Source organism: Podarcis raffonei, chromosome 7 (assembly GCF_027172205.1).
Source record: "Podarcis raffonei isolate rPodRaf1 chromosome 7, rPodRaf1.pri, whole genome shotgun sequence".
In the NCBI taxonomy this organism is placed as follows: domain Eukaryota; kingdom Metazoa; phylum Chordata; class Lepidosauria; order Squamata; family Lacertidae; genus Podarcis; species Podarcis raffonei.
The window spans coordinates 56,046,143-56,062,965 of NC_070608.1; the positions used below are offsets into that span (position 1 = coordinate 56,046,143).

General features: G+C 40.3%; 1 protein-coding gene across 3 annotated transcripts in view; it reads right to left on the reverse strand.

Annotated features, from left to right (window-relative positions):
* Positions 1-16,823, reverse strand: part of MBP (myelin basic protein) — a 104,197-nt gene that overhangs the window by 8,099 nt on the left and 79,275 nt on the right. For all 3 annotated transcript variants that reach the window (XM_053396681.1, XM_053396680.1, XM_053396678.1), the window contains 2 exons: positions 4,681-4,788; positions 1,201-1,236 (listed from right to left, as the gene is read on the reverse strand). In XM_053396681.1, coding sequence (XP_053252656.1) covers positions 1,201-1,236; positions 4,681-4,788 — 144 coding nt within the window. The remainder of the gene's footprint in view (positions 1-1,200; positions 1,237-4,680; positions 4,789-16,823) is intronic.

Here is a 16,823-nt window from a genome sequence, read left to right on the forward strand (position 1 = left end):
GAAGAAGCACCAAGGTCTTCTTGCAGTTCAGATTAGGGTGTGCTTAGATGTACCGTGAGGTCAACCTTAAGAGAAGGGTAGATACTTGGGAGAAAGGAAAGTGGCACTGGAGATACAACACCAGCCTGAGGTCACAAAGGAAGATGGGAGAACCACTAAAGGGTATGAGTGTTGATGGACAGACTATCCTAAGAGGAGGTGGCATTGGAACAGCTGTGGCCTCTGAAAGATGACCTTGAGAAGAGTGGGGCCTGAAATCCTTGTTGCAGCCTTGAATGAAGAAAAACAACCATATCTGTGTTATAAGCAGTTTCATGCTTTTGTCTGAGGCTAGAGTAAGCCCCAGTGGGGAACCAAGGGTCCACTGAACCAGCATGGAAGGATCATCACAGGGAAGGGTCAGAGCTCAGGGATAAAGCATCTGCTCAGCGTGCAGATAGTCCCTAGCTCCATCCCAGCATCTCCAGGTGGGTGTGGGAGAGACCATGACTGAAATGCTGGCAAGCCAGTTAGCGCAGCCAATACAGGTGCACAATGGTCTGACTCAGTGTAAGGCAAATCAATGTGTTCCTAATCAGATGCATGGCTCCTTTAAGACAGCAACATACATGCATTATGTGCTGTTTACATTACATAGCAGCATTCTGGGAGAAATCATTCTATATACCGTATTTTTCCCTGTATAAGATGCCCCCATGTATAAGACGACCCCTATTTTTTTAATCCCAAATTAAGAAATTAAGTTGTTTAGCTTGTGGGGGTGGGGGAGGTCACTTCTGCCAATCGCTCATCCACCTGCCCACCACTGCCGATTGGACACCTCACAGCAGCCACCAATCGTGTGCCCGCTTGCTGCCACCAACAGCCCACCCGCCCACTTGCTGCAGCCACCAATGGTCTGCCCAATTGCCGCAGCTGCAGCCAATCGCCAGCAGACCTTGCCACAGCCACCAATCACCCGCCCAATCGCCACTGCTAATCTCCTACTTGCTGCTGCTATTAATCGCACGTCTCCCCTCTGCATTCACTATCCATGTATAAGACACCCAATTTTTGCCATTTTTTAAAAGGAAAAAGTATTGTCTAATACACAGAAAAATACAGTAAGTCATACTCTGTCAGGAGACATGACTCTTAGTCTTTGGCTTGTTGCAAGCTGATGGCCCATAATGTGAATCAATGTCACATTTTCACACGTACCTTTCCATACAGGGGAGGAGTTGACCTGGGAGACACCTGAAAAACAACACAAAAGTAAGAGGAAAAGTAAGATCTGCAACAAAATGCTATACAATTGAGTTTTCAGGTCTGCTTCCACTTCAGGTCCCCTCCTACTGGGCTTTTCATTCTCTCCTTCCCCCACCCGACCACCAATAGTCAGCAAGCATTCCGTGACCTCTGAGCATGCTCACTCTTCATTGGGCTCTTCCTGCCTCATTTTTAAAAAATTCCTAAATTATTATTATTTTTTAAATAGTGCAACTCCTCAAGCCTGCTGATGCCTTCTTGTGCATAGGTTTTGCTGTTTTTGCCAGCAAAAGGGTTGAGTTCACTCTTAGTACCTTGTCTGCTTGATGCTGTGCTAAAACTGCTTCTTGGCTGCTCGTTACGTGAAAATATTTGACAAAGACTCCTGTGCTGTTCGATAAGAATTGACTTTTGTTCTTCAAACCCACAAACCCTGTTAAGATTCCTCAGAATGTAAATGAGCAATGCAAAAGAGGATCAGTTGCATGACCTTCATTAGACAACACTCTTGATCTGCCACTTTAATTACAAGCCTCATTCTTAATTCCAGCAACATTGCAAAGCTAGTTGCTATTATTCTCATTCTGGTCCAACCAATGAATTCATGGTGGACCTCAGCTTTGCACCCAGATTTTTTAGATTCTTAGGAAGGAACTGGATATTTTGGGAGCTGTGTAGCTACTGCAGAAAGCAACAGCCCTACATTTTTCTGTCTCTCAGTAATGTGAAGTGTAACAAGTCACATGAGACACTTTCAATACACTTTATGCATTTGTTACTTGTGTAGCACCATCTTGAGTAGTGTCACACCCTCAGCTCTGCTCTGAAGCAAGGTCTCTCATTGCTGTCTGCATAGAGTCACCGATGTGCTCAATGGGATAGAAAGAGTTGGTTGTGTTGGTGTTGAGGTGGCATGGTGTCCCTACATGTGAGGAGGCGCTCCCATGTTGGGCTTCCTGTATGCTCAACATGTGGTTGTTAAAAAGAAGAGGCTTGTTCACATGTTACATTGAACAAGTTTCTGTGTACACTTGTTAGTTGTGCTGCTCAACTATTGTGCAGACTGTACAGTTTGCATTTAAAGGCAAATCCATCAAATTCACATTTTACAAAACAATACGACAAACAAAGCCATCCTATGAAGTTTGCACTTACCAGAACTTTGCAATGTAGTTCTCTAACCAACCAATATTTACAAAGATGCATATATTACGGGAAAGTGTGTATACAAATGCATTTATAATGCATTGAGTTAGGGAAAATTTCTCGCAAAAATGTGTACATTAGTCAAAATTGCACTCAAAAACTGTGTTTATTAGGAGAAATTGGTACTAAAGTATTGGTGAAGTTTCATAATGATTTTAGTTTGAAGATTGCTACAGAAACACAGAGAACTGAATTTAAGATTTGAAAAATGAGAGAGAACCAAAACTGACAGATCCTGCCATCCTACTCAGAAGTAGGATATATAGCATCTAGATCAAGGGAAGTAAGAGTGCCACTGTATTCTGCTCAGGTCAGACCTCACCTGGAGTACTGTGTCCAGTTCTGGGCACCACAGTTCAAGAAGGACACTGACAAACTGGAACGTGTCCAGAGGTGGCCAACCAAAATGGTCAAAGGCCTGGAAACGATGCCTTATGAGGAACGGCTAAGGGAGCTGGGCATGTTTAGCCTGGAGAAGAGGAGGTTAAGGGGTGATATGATAGCCATGTTTAAATATATAAAAGGATGTCACATAGAGGAGGGAGAAAGGTTGTTTTCTGCTGCTCCAGAGAAGCGGACACGGAGCAATGGACCCAAACTACAAGAAAGAAGATTCCACCTAAACATTAGGAAGAACTTCCTGACAGTAAGAGCTGTTCGACAGTGGAATTTGCTGCCAAGGAGTGTGGTGGAGTCTCCTTCTTTGGAGGTCTTTAAGCAGTGGCTTGACAACCATATGTCAGGAGTGCTCTGATGGTGTTTCCTGCTTGGCAGGGGGTTGGACTCGATGGCCCTTGTGGTCTCTTCCAACTCTATGATTCTATGATTCTAAGTCCTATTGAATTCAATGTGGCTTGCTCCCAGGTAAGTGGGGTTAGGATTGAAGCCTAAATCAAATATGCAATGTATGTTTGCTCCTACAACCTCTTTCTTGATTTGAATTTCTATCCCCTTTTTTCAGAGGCTCAGGGTGGGAATTAGCTTATTATTAAAATAAAACTTTCAGATAAGCTCTCTGCTTATGTAGCTGCTGGGCTAGGCTTATAAGAGTGAGTGTGAGGGATTTGCAAATTTCTACAAGATGAAAATGTTCTAGACATCAAGGGAAAAGGTGGGGAAAACCTCTTCATAACAAAACCACCATATATTAAATACCACCTGAGAAGCAAGGGACTTCCTGCTCCTCAGTGCTTATTAGTCTCTGGTAAAAATCCATATATTTGTTATCGCTCAGTGGTTTATGCAGGAGTTGTGTCCCAGATCCATGGCTCTGAAGGCTCCACAGGAAGTGAGCCACAACTCAAGATTGAGGTAATTTCTATAAATATTCATGTAACATTTGTCTCTTTGGTATTGGCACTGACACAGAATATTTCTATCCATTTTCGTTTCTATTTGAAAGAAGGGAGCAAGTCCAGATTACAGTATTGGATTTTTCCAAAGATTTCAATGTTAGAATGGAAAAATTCCAGTTTCAAAACTGAGGAAAACCCTCTTCTGCCTTGGAAGACTGTCTTTTGCCTTTTAATAGCCCTCAAACTGGTAATAAGCTGGATCTGCACACAGTTAGTTTGTTTGGGCATGTGACTTGCTCCAACATAGTGATTTGCTGCAGAAACAGCCAATTCTCATAAATGGTCTCTCCTCTTCAAAAAGGACCAGCTGTTCATCTTCAGTTCAGGAAAAGGTGCTACTGCCACACATTCCCTTGAGTCTATAGAGTATGGCAGGCAAGGCTGGCTCTACCATTAGGCAGGCTGAGGCATTTGCCTCAAGTGACATATGCTGGGGTGTGGTGGCAAAGTGCCATAGGAGGAGAGCTGTCACATGGCTTGCCCTGTGACCTTCAAGCTAGCCTGCTGCCACCCGATGCTACAGTGATGTTGTCCTGTTGCCGGTGTTGATTCAGTTGCCAATCTGACTGACTTCTGTTCATAGAATTGGGAGGGGGGCCACCATCTTGTCCTGTGCCTCAGGCAGCAAAATACCGATAGGCTCCAGGTGAAAAATCTGTGAGCCCATAGAAATGCATACAGAGCTGTGGATCAGGAGAATGACTTCCAGTGTCCATCCTCTTACCTGGCACACTAGATATAATTTTTTCTGCACTCCCTTTTAGCAGAGAAATTATCTTCAGGGCACTAGCTAGCTGGTGTGTATGTTTTTAAAAGTAAAGTAAGCATTTTTGTTTAGTGAAAGAATTACCAAGGTGAAATGGAAACTTACAATGTTCCTGAAGAAGTGGACTACTGGGTTCTCATCCACATATCGGCCATGAGATCTTGGATGAGGCAGGGAACTTACATGGCCAATTCTGGCAGCGTGATGATAATCCTGAAACAAAGGACAGGTTATGCTTGTAGACCAGCAAGCAATCTGAAAGGAATTTGAGCGCCCATTGGGGAATGATCAAACATTAAGATTCTTAAAACTCAAAGGAGAGATGGTGGAGATGGAAACACACATTAGGTACAGAAGTACGTGAGAAAAGCACTCTACTGACAGGGTCCAGCAGAATACTTCCAGGAACCCTGAAGAAGGATGTGGAAGCAGGAACTCTCAACTTTTCCCCCAGCAACTGTGCTTGAATATCCATTTAGTTATCCAGGCCTTACCCTCCGTGAGTTTATCTATTCTCTTTTCCAAGGTAAGAAAATACCATGTGGTTGTTGTTACTCTTTAATTCCACAGCAGTGGAACACTTCAGGATGGTGCCTAATGAAATACAATACATTTACAGAGACCAGTGAATCCCTTGTGGAAGAGCATTTATCCTATCATTTTCACTCCTGCTTTGACTTCCCAGCCCTTTAAAAGCCATGCGTGGGAAGTAATGGCTATGAATTCATATCAACATGTGAAGCTACATCACAGAGCTTTTCCATCTAGTGCAGGTCTGTCTACATTGCTCTGACCGGCAGTGCCTTTCATGGTTTTGGGCAGGTGATCTCCAGAACTTAAGTAGTAAGTAAGATCCCTTTGGGTGAACATCCTAATGGTGGCGCTTTCTGCATGTACACATGGAGAACTGGAACTTTCTGCATGTACACCTCATGTGGCCTGTAATGAAATTATGGTGCTAGGCTCTTGGCATGTGTTTGAATAAAAAGGAGATGTTGCACAGAGGTCCTTGGTTATTGCAATTCCTAGCTGGTCAGTAATTCATGTGCTTTTGAAACAGAAATGTTTGTGTGTGATCATTAGGCTATTCTCTCCCTCTGAACTAAGCACAGATTCAGAAAACCACTTAGCATGTGGTGACTCACGTAAACTTAATGCAGGGTGCATTCCTCCATATGACTAGCAGGTCAGCATGTGCTTAGTCCAGTTTTAAAAACCCACCTTCCAATATGACCAGATGCTATTATAATAGAAGCTTCCTGCATACTTTACTGACAAGTTGCCAGTGTGTGGTAAATGGTCAACTGCATCCACCAAGAGTCTTATAGCACAATCCTAACTATTAGAAGCAAGTACCATTAAATTTGATGATGTGTACTAATCAGTGCATTTAAGATTGCAGCCATTAGTAGCAGTGTTGGAGCAAGAGAAGAAAAAACAAAGAGCAAACTAAGTAATATACTTTATTGGATCAGCCAGTGCTACAGATCTGGATGCAAGCTTTCAACTTACACAGAAATCTTCTTTAGGTATTAATGTTCTTATTAAAAAAACTAAAGCAAATAAAATATGAAATTAAAGGTGATGTTAACCAAGTCATGCTGAATGATTTTTTAAAAAATCATAATTTTATATAAACATAAATATATATTTATATAAACAGAAAATGGGTTACAAATCTTGTTGAAGGGGCTTATCAAGGAAGCATTTTTTTTAAAAAAAAGCAAGATGCATGAAATATGTTCAGCAAGAAAACAAATGCATCTTTCTAGAGCCACAAATCTCAGGTGTCATTAAGACCTTGTAATGCAAAAAGAGCAACTAGTGCTGTTGAGTTAGGGGTAGCTAAATGTGTCAAAGTGATCTTAGCACTTTTTGGATTGCCTTCCTTGCATTTGTAACCAATTTTGCCCTCTAAATATCTTAGAATTAGCTACCTTTCCATTCCTCCTCATGGTGAATTCTGTGTAACTTGAAAGCTCCCATCGTCCTACACTCACGGAAGTCCTGATAGTGCTGTCATGTCTTTCAAAAGTACCGTGAGACGCAGCCCTGAGATACTAGGTAAAATAAGGTTCAATAAGCACTACATTTTATATATGAAAAGATATACATTCTGGAATATCAATGTTATGCACTATGTCTGCTAATAGCAAAATGTGCATGCACTTACCTTCTTACAGTAGCATGGTAGCCTAAATCAGATGTTGTGTATAGTATCTGAATATTTCATTCTCACTTCTGTTGCTAATAATTTCTAACAAATTCCTTGCCATTACAGCGGTATCTCGGGTTACAGACATGTCAGGTTACAGACACTTCAGGTTACAGACTCCGCTAACCCAGAAATAGTACCTCGGGGTAAGAACTTTGCTTCAGGATGAGAACAGAAATCGTGCGGCGGCAGCGGGAGGCCCTATTAGCTAAAGTGGTACCTCAGGTTAAGAACGGACCTCCAGAACGAATTAAGTTCTTAACCCTTGGTACCACTGTATGCAGCTCAGTTGCAAGTCAGGAGGACATATATTTCACAAGGAAGCACACTAAAAGACTGTTCACAAAGCAATCTGAGATCCCACATGACATTGTATTTTTCTGTATCTGTTTAGCTTGGTAATTTGCTCTCTGTGAAGCTTTGGTATGGGTCACAAAGCCAAAAGGAGCACAACTTAATATTTCATTGAAATCAGTTAAATTTCCACATCTTTTCCTGTCTTAGCCTGAAGTCCCAGAAGTATATGCCAGATTCATTCATATACAGTATATATTCAACCTGGTATGTGCCAGAAGGCGGTTGCTGGATGTATCAGCATAATCTGAAAGGGTTAACTTCAAATTCTTTTGAGATGAGTTGACCTTTGAAAAACCCATTGTGTGCATTAATGTGGAAACTGGAAATCGGTAAATTTTGACTTCTTTTGCTTTTTTAATGTTGTCATGGCAATTCCTTTATATTTCTGCAGCTGAGACACCTAGATAGCTTAAAAAAAATTCCCAAGATGCCAAAAAGCATGCATGCATTTTTGTTTAAGCTATGTGCAGAAAAACCTGCAGCTTGTTTGTTAGACTGCAATTGATAAAGGACTTGCCAAATAAATGAATATCCGAGCCTTCCCCCCATTTCCCTCCCCCTAGAATGTTTTTCCTCCTAAGGATTATACAGTGGTACCTTGGGTTAAGTACCGTATTTTTCGCTCTATAACACGCACCCGACCATAACACGCACGTAGTTTTTAGAGGAGGAAAATCCGTAGGCATGCCACCCGTAGGCATTCCCTCTATAACACGCACAGACATTTCCCCTTACTTTTTAGGAAGAAAAAAGTGAGTGTTATGGTGCAAAAAATACGGTACTTAATTCGTTCCGGAGGTCCGTACTTAACCTGAAACTGTTCTTAACCTGAAGCACCACTTTAGCTAATGGGGCCTTCTGCTGCTGCCACGCCACCGGAGCACGATTTCTGTTCTCATCCTGAAGCAAAGTTCTTAACCCGAGGTACTATTTCTGGGTTAGTGGAGTCTGTAACCTGAAGCATATGTAACCTGAAGCGTATGTAACCCGAGGTACCACTGTACTCACACAGAAACACACACTTTATTTTCAAATGCCATGCTCTTAGGGTGATCACTTATGCACCAGAAGAAGAAGAAGAAGAAGAAGAAGAAGAAGAAGAAGAAGAAACAGAACACAATTGCATCTCATTGGTATATGCTAATTTATATGTATAGCTGCAAATTTTGAGCTAATGGCTATAATTTAAATAGAAATACAGTATTTCTCACCACAGAGAAGAAGAACCTGATAAGGTGGCTGGTCTGCCTGCTCACTCTACTGACCAGCTGCTAACTGTTGAGGGGATCTTCAAGGCACTTTCTTTCCCTTCTTTGTGTTCTTTATCTTTAAACTGAACTTGGACTGGACACCCATTCAAATAGAAGACTGCCCTCTATAAACTAACCACATGGCCACCGCTCATACTGTAGGCCCTTTTTTCAGCTTGCTCTATTAGGTTTGCTCTAAATCCATGTTGTATGCATGCATTTATATACTAGAAGAAGAGAGTCATTGGCTGTCGTGTGAATTCTGCCCATTCCCTAACTTTGCTTTCCCCAGTTGGCACTTGCATTTCTATTCTTACGGTTTGCTACATTCAAAGTCACACTTTAACAGAATTAACACAAACACAAAAGACTGAAATGTAACTACTGGTTATTTTTATACCAACACTTTTTATTTTGCACGGAATATCCACATGTGGCTGTGTTATCTGAAAATTACAGATTTGTTTCAATCCTGTCTTTTAGTTAACTGAAGATGCCATCCAGCCACTCTTCACCGACCTCTCCTGCCTGAGCCACATTAAGCACAGAAATTTCCTGCCAGTGACGCTCTGTTCTCAATGGCACTCATCTTGTGGACTGAGAGACTAAAGGACCTGTTAAGTATGGAAGTTGTTTTTCCTAAGCCACCAAACCGAATATCATCATAGCTTTTAGCATAAAGTTTTCAACAGAATGTGTTTCATGATCAGGTTCAGACATCAAAACAAACCCAGTAGGCAACTAGCTGCATGCTTAGGAATGGAAGAAGAGCCTCGCAATCAGACTGAAGGGTCATCGACTCGAGGATCCTTTCACACAGTAGTTACAGGCTGCTCACAAGTCGAGGATGTTTACAATATCACAAGCCAATGACAAGTGGAATGTGTGCCTGTGGTTGTAGTGAACTAAGACCTCAGAGCAGACATCTTGAAAGTAATGTGCCTAAGTCAGTCATGTTTATTAACTTTAATGAGTCTCCTCTGAGTAAGTCTAGCATTGAATACCACCCTGTATTTTTAATGATACAAAAAAGATTTTAAAAAAAATCCAGTGGAAAACTATTTCTTTAGAAATATATGAGAGACAATAGGTCAATCCCCTGTCCTAGTTCTTGTTACTAAGCAACAAGAATTACCAAGGCAACCAGGCAGGCACAGGTGAATGAAAGCTAATATTTAAGAGGAATTGAGTGGTGGGGTGACTCCACGCTTGGGAGCTCTTATAAAATGTCAGTGAAGGAACTATCAGACTGGGGAAGAAAGTAAGTGTCATACCACATTGTTTTATCCTTTCCTTTTTTTACTTTCATCCCGTCCGTCTGGCAGTGCCAGAGGCCTACCTGTCAATTTCTTCTGGGAACTGATACATGAACTTGAAATGCAGCAACAGGTTGCTGCTATCCTGTGGAGTGGCTCCTGACATAAGAAACCTGTAGCATTTCCTCCATTGCCAATGTGAAACAGAACTTCTCTGTCAGGTAGACATGTTACAAATGTAGTTGGACTATATTTCAAGGCACAACATGGCTCGCCTTCATTTCAATGGCTTGATTCTGTTCCCTGGCACATACATACCAACATATACCACTCCGGCTACAACTCAGAAGGAGCTACAATCTAACACTATGTTTTTCATCACATGGAAGGCCTACAGATCATGGGGAAGCCTTGTAATGGTTGTATAGAGGATGGGATTTCAGTGGGTACAGCTTTTCATACCCTGCTTTTTCCTTCTAAAAGTGTCCTGTCTCATACCTTACTTTCTTTGCTACTGTTATCTCCACAGTTCAGAGTTGTTGTTTGTTGTTATAATTGTTAGTAATAATAATAAAGTCTACTGATAGTCAGTAAAAATGAGGAAAATCAGTAACATCCTAACAAGAGAAGCTACAATTTCAGGAAGCTTACAAAAAATAGCTCTGTGTAAAAAAAACCAACAAATCAAAAACAATATGAGTATATTGTTTCATTGCTGCTTTATATTTTCAAATCACTGGTCTAGAACAATAATTTTGACTACATGAAATCAGTTATGGGTTATGACATTTTTGCCTGTTGATCAGTGACAATTGCTATATAAACATGATATAGCAATTCTATACTATACATTTATGTGGGTATCAGACCCTACATATGTAAAATCTTCCTCTGCCCTTAACTTAATATAGGCATCTGAAAGGCAATTAACATGGGAAACAGAAACAATTTGCATTTGCTTCTTTCATTTTAAGGCATTGTTGAGGGATTTTGAACCAGCAGATGGCGTTTCCTAGTTACAATAAATGTACATCTAACAAAAAGGGAAGTTTCAACACCCTTTTGCAGGTGATTTCCATACCTATTATTAACAGTGTTCAATTGAGACTGACATACATAAACATACAGTCATCTTGTGTGGCAATCTGCAGATGGATGGCATGAACTGGATGTGCATACTAACTGGAAAAGTCTTTAGATTCAGTAGTTGCAACAATAATTGCAATATTAATTGGACAGGATCTCTTTTTTGCCTAGGGGTTCCTTGATGGGACTCTAATCACAAGGTTAGATTCATATCATATCGCTAAATACATGGCCTTGCATGAAGGGAAATCCAGCCCATTGACTCTGGTGAAACACCATTTATAAACTATATAAATAGTACTAACTTAGAATAACCTAGGCAAGAGGGAAGTTTTTGATTTCTTGCAAAACAGGAAAATTGTACTTCCACACTTGTTTTGAGTACTGTGAGAAAAAGTTTGGTATGGGCTTCACAGTAGTTATTTAGAGGTGGTGTCAGGTAGCCAACACACACACTACATATTCAGGCAGACAGCAACGCCCATGAGTAGTTGAATGACAAATGTGCATATGTGGACTCCTATTATATCTATTATTAACAGTGTTCAGTTGTGATTAACATACACAAATGCAGTAAGCTCAGGGGAGGGGAAATAAGGAGGACAATAGGAATTGGGATTACACAACATGAAGAAAATATACTAAGTGAAAGGTTCTGAAAACCCAACAACAAACAACCTATCATGCTAAGTCTTTTATGAGTCCAATTCAGTAAGGAATTTTATTTATTTATTAAATTTATATACCACCTTTATCTTCCAAGGATCTCAAGATAATGTCCATAGTTCTCAGCTCCCATATGTCATTTTCACAGCTACTCGTGAGGCAGCTTAGGCTAAGAGATGGTGACTGGTCCAAGGTCACCCAATGAGCTTCATGGCTGAGTGGGGATTTGAACCCTGCTCTCCTAGGTCTCCAGTCCAACACTCTAGCCATGATGCCATGCATGTGGAATGGGTTCACAATGTTGGAAACAGCTCCATTAGTAGCACATCTCCCCATGGACCAATTTACAGGGCTTTTGAGTGGTCAGCCAAGCAGGATTTGGAAGCCACATAATATGTCCTTCCCATATCAATGTTTTATCTAAATGTTACCCAGTGTGGCATGGAGCCAAGTCACAGGTACGGCAGGTCATTGACTGTTGCCGCCTCTTGCAGCAACATAAAACATTTAAAAACATGCATTGATGGTTTCTACTTATTTTCAAGTTCTGTCTAAAATGTGTGGTTAAAAAGAAGTAAGGCTTGCTTTCCAGCTCATTTGCTTATGAGCTGTCAGTGCAGACCCAAACTCAGTTTTAAAATTCATCCTTCTAAGTGGCTCTGTTTGCACAAACAAGTATTATATGCATTGCTGGAACAAGGACCTATTCACCTGAAAAAGCAACCTGTGTTTTAGACAGCCAAGCTTAATTCTGACCATCTTCCAAGTAAATTTACTCAGATGTTGACCTTAGAATCTTTTAAAACACAGCTTCAGTTTAGGTATAGCGAATTAGCATTCAGGGCAGAGCAGAAAAAAATCATGCCATCATAGAGTTTAATAATTAACAGCAGCCATACCATTAGTGCTACTTTCTAAGCCAAAATGTTTCCTCGAACTAGCAGATATATCGACACAGCCTCTGTTACTGTGATCCAAATGTGGTAGTAAAAACATTTCTTTCAGTCTTTTTCTTCATCCCACTTTGGGCTGGAGAAATGTCTGCAGTATTGTACATCGATTAGTCGCTTATTTAGCATGTGGCAATGGCTGTTTATAGGTATATAAAAATCAAAGAAACTGAGAGAGCTGATTGAAAATGTGTTTGCATACAACAAAGTGGAGCCTGATTTACATCATAGCTTAATTAACAGCATGGCTTAATGAAAACATGACCTTATGTATCTTTGTCTTCTTCCTTTTTTAACCAACAGAGCAACAACTCTCCTTATTAGAGAGTAAGCAGAATTGTATCATCTAGCGGTAAAAAAATCCTGCTCTGCTCTGCCCAGCCTGCCCATTTGGCACATATGCTTAATATTTCCCTGGGGTGAGTTCTACATCTTCTTCCTTCGTCAATTTGAATGCTATTCAATATTTGAATGCCCAAATGGCAATTCAAAAAGGGAATCTTTGTGAAAAATACTCCTTGCTTATTGGGAGCTTATTATTTCTCTTGCGTAAAGACAAAGAAAAGCTTCCCAGAGAACATTTTGGCACCTGCAGACTAATGAGTTAATCCTCTTGCCTACACTTCTTATGTGCTGATCCATGGTCCACTCAGTGGGAAAACTGCATGCATCCTTAATTCTCCCAATGAAATTAAAGAAGCTAAAATTTGGTTCGAGTTCACTTTAGCGTAGAGCAGGGGTGTGCATTTTTTCCATCAAGGGCATTCCCCTGGATATGTGCTGGGTATAAGCTAGCAGTGAGCAAGACCAGAGACAAAAGTGAGTGGGACCTCTCCTTTACTCTCTTTTCTGTCTCCCCCTTCTCTCTTTCTCTCTCTCTCCTTCTGATATCCTTTCTTGCTTTCTACCTCTTCCAAGGGATGGGCTGATTATTCTTGCTAGAGAGCGCAGGAGCCAACTCCCAGTGGCTGAGGTCCCTTTATCCTTCCCAATAAAATATTTGAGCCCCCCCCCCAAGTTGATAGGCATTGCCATTCAAATGGTGTGCATGTGCTTACCTGCCCCCCCCATATTTTATTCATTTCAGCTTTGATGAACAAGCACTTTGATGAACAATTCAAGTCACAATACAGTCTGTAAAGATGGTTAGGTTCAGATGTTAATGTTTAAGCTTAAATAATTAGTGCACCACTTAACAGTGTGAAAGCTATTTAATAAATGCATTACCAATGTTCAAGCATAGACAAAGGTCAAATATTGAAACAAAATCATGTCGTGTTACAGACTCTAGGACGCTAGTACCATCAATTATATATTTTACAATGCTACAATTTATACAACAGTTGTACAAAACAGTAGGTATGACATGATTCTCCTAGACACAACAAAGACTTGTAAAAAGGAAAAAAAAATCACAATACATAATTTCCTTCAGACTACTAGATAGACACATTGAAATACTCTTAATTAAGTGTGAAAAATACAAGTTATTATTGATGTGGCTAATTTCCTCCAAAGGTTTCATATGCAAAACATTTCATACATATTAAGAGCATGGTCTGGTTCTGACCATCACATCTCAGTTTATCAAGTTGAGATATGCATGAACTTGAGCCTTTTACTCACACACAGAACCCCTTTGCATCACCATGCAAGTCATGATAAAGCCAGGAAATCTCTTAATTAAACCATGATTTAAGATTTAAGATTGTTGCAAAATTGGTAACCATAGTTTTCCAGTTCTGATGAAATGGTGAACTATGGTTTAGACTTCCTAGTTTAATAGTGGCTTGCTATAGTGGGGTCCTGTTCTTGAACATAAGGCACCTGCATATTTCAGCTTAGAAAGATGAAATTGATTAATGCCTGTAACATTCAGACATGTTTTCATTCAAATTAGGAGAAACTTATGATTCTTTAAATAAACATACTTTTTGCTGTTTTGATTCCTGCTCAATTTTATACCAAGCAAACACTTTACACTATTTCACCATTTTCTTTAATGATCAACTATTTCAACTGGTCTCAGAAGCTCCAGACCCATCTCTTGGTTTTATATGCTGGGATGCAGCATTAAAAGCAAAGCAAAACAAAACAAAACAAACAAAAAGTCCTTCCTGGGTTATAAAAATCCTGACCTAGATGGTGCTATGTCCATAGAAGGTGCTGAAGGTACTCCTTTCAGAAAATTGATGCATCTGCATGAATCTGCATCTTGAGCAGGTTTCTCCAGACCAGTGCTTGTGTTGTGGTTTGTTGTGGTTTTTTAATCAAATCACTCCCAGTTCTGTAGACCTTATTATTGCCCCATTTTTCTTGTGGCTGATGCCTTATCTCCCCATCATTGGGGGTTGCCTTAAACTTCATTGGAGATTCATTCCAAGGAAGTGTATGCTCAAGTCATTGCTTTATAGTGTGGTGAATGTTATCAACAGCTTGATTGCAAGGTTTTATACAGTAGCTTATAATATGCCCTTCAGAAGGCTGTACAGTATTGACAGCCAGATTGACAGCTGCGCCAATGCAACAACCCCAAATCAGGCTCCCTGGATTCAGTGTTGCAGAAGCATCACACTGGCAATCTCTACCTCAGCTAGACCAGTGGAAATGTTTAGGACCATCCCCTGTGTTAGATCAAGGGTTAAAACTGATCAAAGAATTATTTATGGCTAGTTAGTACTTGGTAAGGAAACATCAGAAAGTAGGAACCGTGAATGGAAGAATAGGCGCTATAGCTGGAAATAATATGCAATAGCTTGAAGATGTAATTACAAATTAAAAAACATTCTCAGTCTGATGAATTGGAACAAACTAGATACAACTTAGGCATAACTGCCTAATGCATCTGTTGAGTAGGTATTTAAGCATGTTCTACCACAATGTGTACTAATTGTGACCCTAAACCTGGAAAATACTTAACAGGCTGGTAAATTTACTTTGGCACTAAATCTAATGGATTTCCCCCTAATATATATTGGGTTTTGCAATTCTGAAAACTGTAATATTTCAGAGTACAGATTGTTATGTTTGAAAACAGACAGGCTTTTAATTAGCTGACATATAACTGTGCTGGAAAACATCCCTTACAAAGTCCACAATTTGTCCAGTAGTTATTTGCTACCTCATCAAAGGCTGTACTAATTGGGTTATACAACAGGGCTGTGACTGCGAGTTTGTTTTTAATGCTGCAACTACTTGGCTTGTACCAAGAGAAGTACCACCAGAGAGACTCACTTGAAGTTAAGTCAAGTGTCAAGTTTTGCCTAATTTTAAATAAGAATAATTTTATAAAGATCTGTTCACAATTCATTCCTGTATACGTATGTGTGCATTGCACATGAACCCACCAACTTGAACATACAGATAGATAGATGGCGCATGGGTACTAACCATGGGAACACAGGTGGCATGTTTTCTGCCACAAAGGAGAGACAATATATCCATACATTCATATTGGTACATTTTATTTCTCTCCCACCCTTTCCTGATGCATCACAAATACCAGAGCAATGGAGAACCTGTCTTTTGAGAGGGTAGGCAGGGGAGGCGAAAACAAGACAGGCATTCTTCTATTTTCCCCTTCCTCCTCCTCTCTTTAAACAAAGGGGAGCGTTATTCACGCATGTATTCTTCACCCATGGATGTTAAGAAGAAAAGAATATGCCTCCACAAGGAATTCACCATGCTCTCTGCCTGAATGTCAGTGCTTTTTCTGGACAAAAAGATGTTTGTGTTTGCTGCATTCCAACACAAGTGTGGGCAGATCAGATATATGAACCAGCACTGCAGGACAGGGAAAGGAGGCTGGAACAACGCCCTGACCATTACCCCAGCTCCTGTTACATAATTAGTTGGAGCTTTGGGAATCCTTACCAACGGACCCTAGGGAGCATATCCTCTAAGTCTGGAAAAAGACCTTTTCCATTATCTCATTACCCTGCATCTTTATATCCCTTTCCATGTACCTAAGTTCTACACTGTTGCATGTTTACCATGTTGGCTTGGTGCACACTCAAAGGCAGGGTTATCAGCAGCTACATTCAGTTGGTGATAATTCCTGTCTCTGGCAAAGATACTCTTTGAGTGTGTGATGAAGTATATTTGCAGGGTTTAGTTTCTGTGTCTGCCTCAGCTTTTTTTATTTTTATTTTTTAAAAAACCTTTTTCTGGACACTTTCAAAGTGCATCAGTGTTTGTTTTACTATTACACACAATAATTAGCAATCATTATGTTTTTAAATACAGGGAGGAAAAACATATACCTACATTTCCAGCAACTTTGACATAATAATGAAGTAACAATTCTTATCTGAAACCCATACTATTCAAGACGATTGAATGACACTAGTAACTTTATGCTTTCCTTAAAAACACACATGCACAGCTAGTATTAACAAATATTTGTGGCACTTGCTGAGTTAACTTCCAGCATTGAAAGTCTCCTGAAATGAATTCCCAGGAGATATTG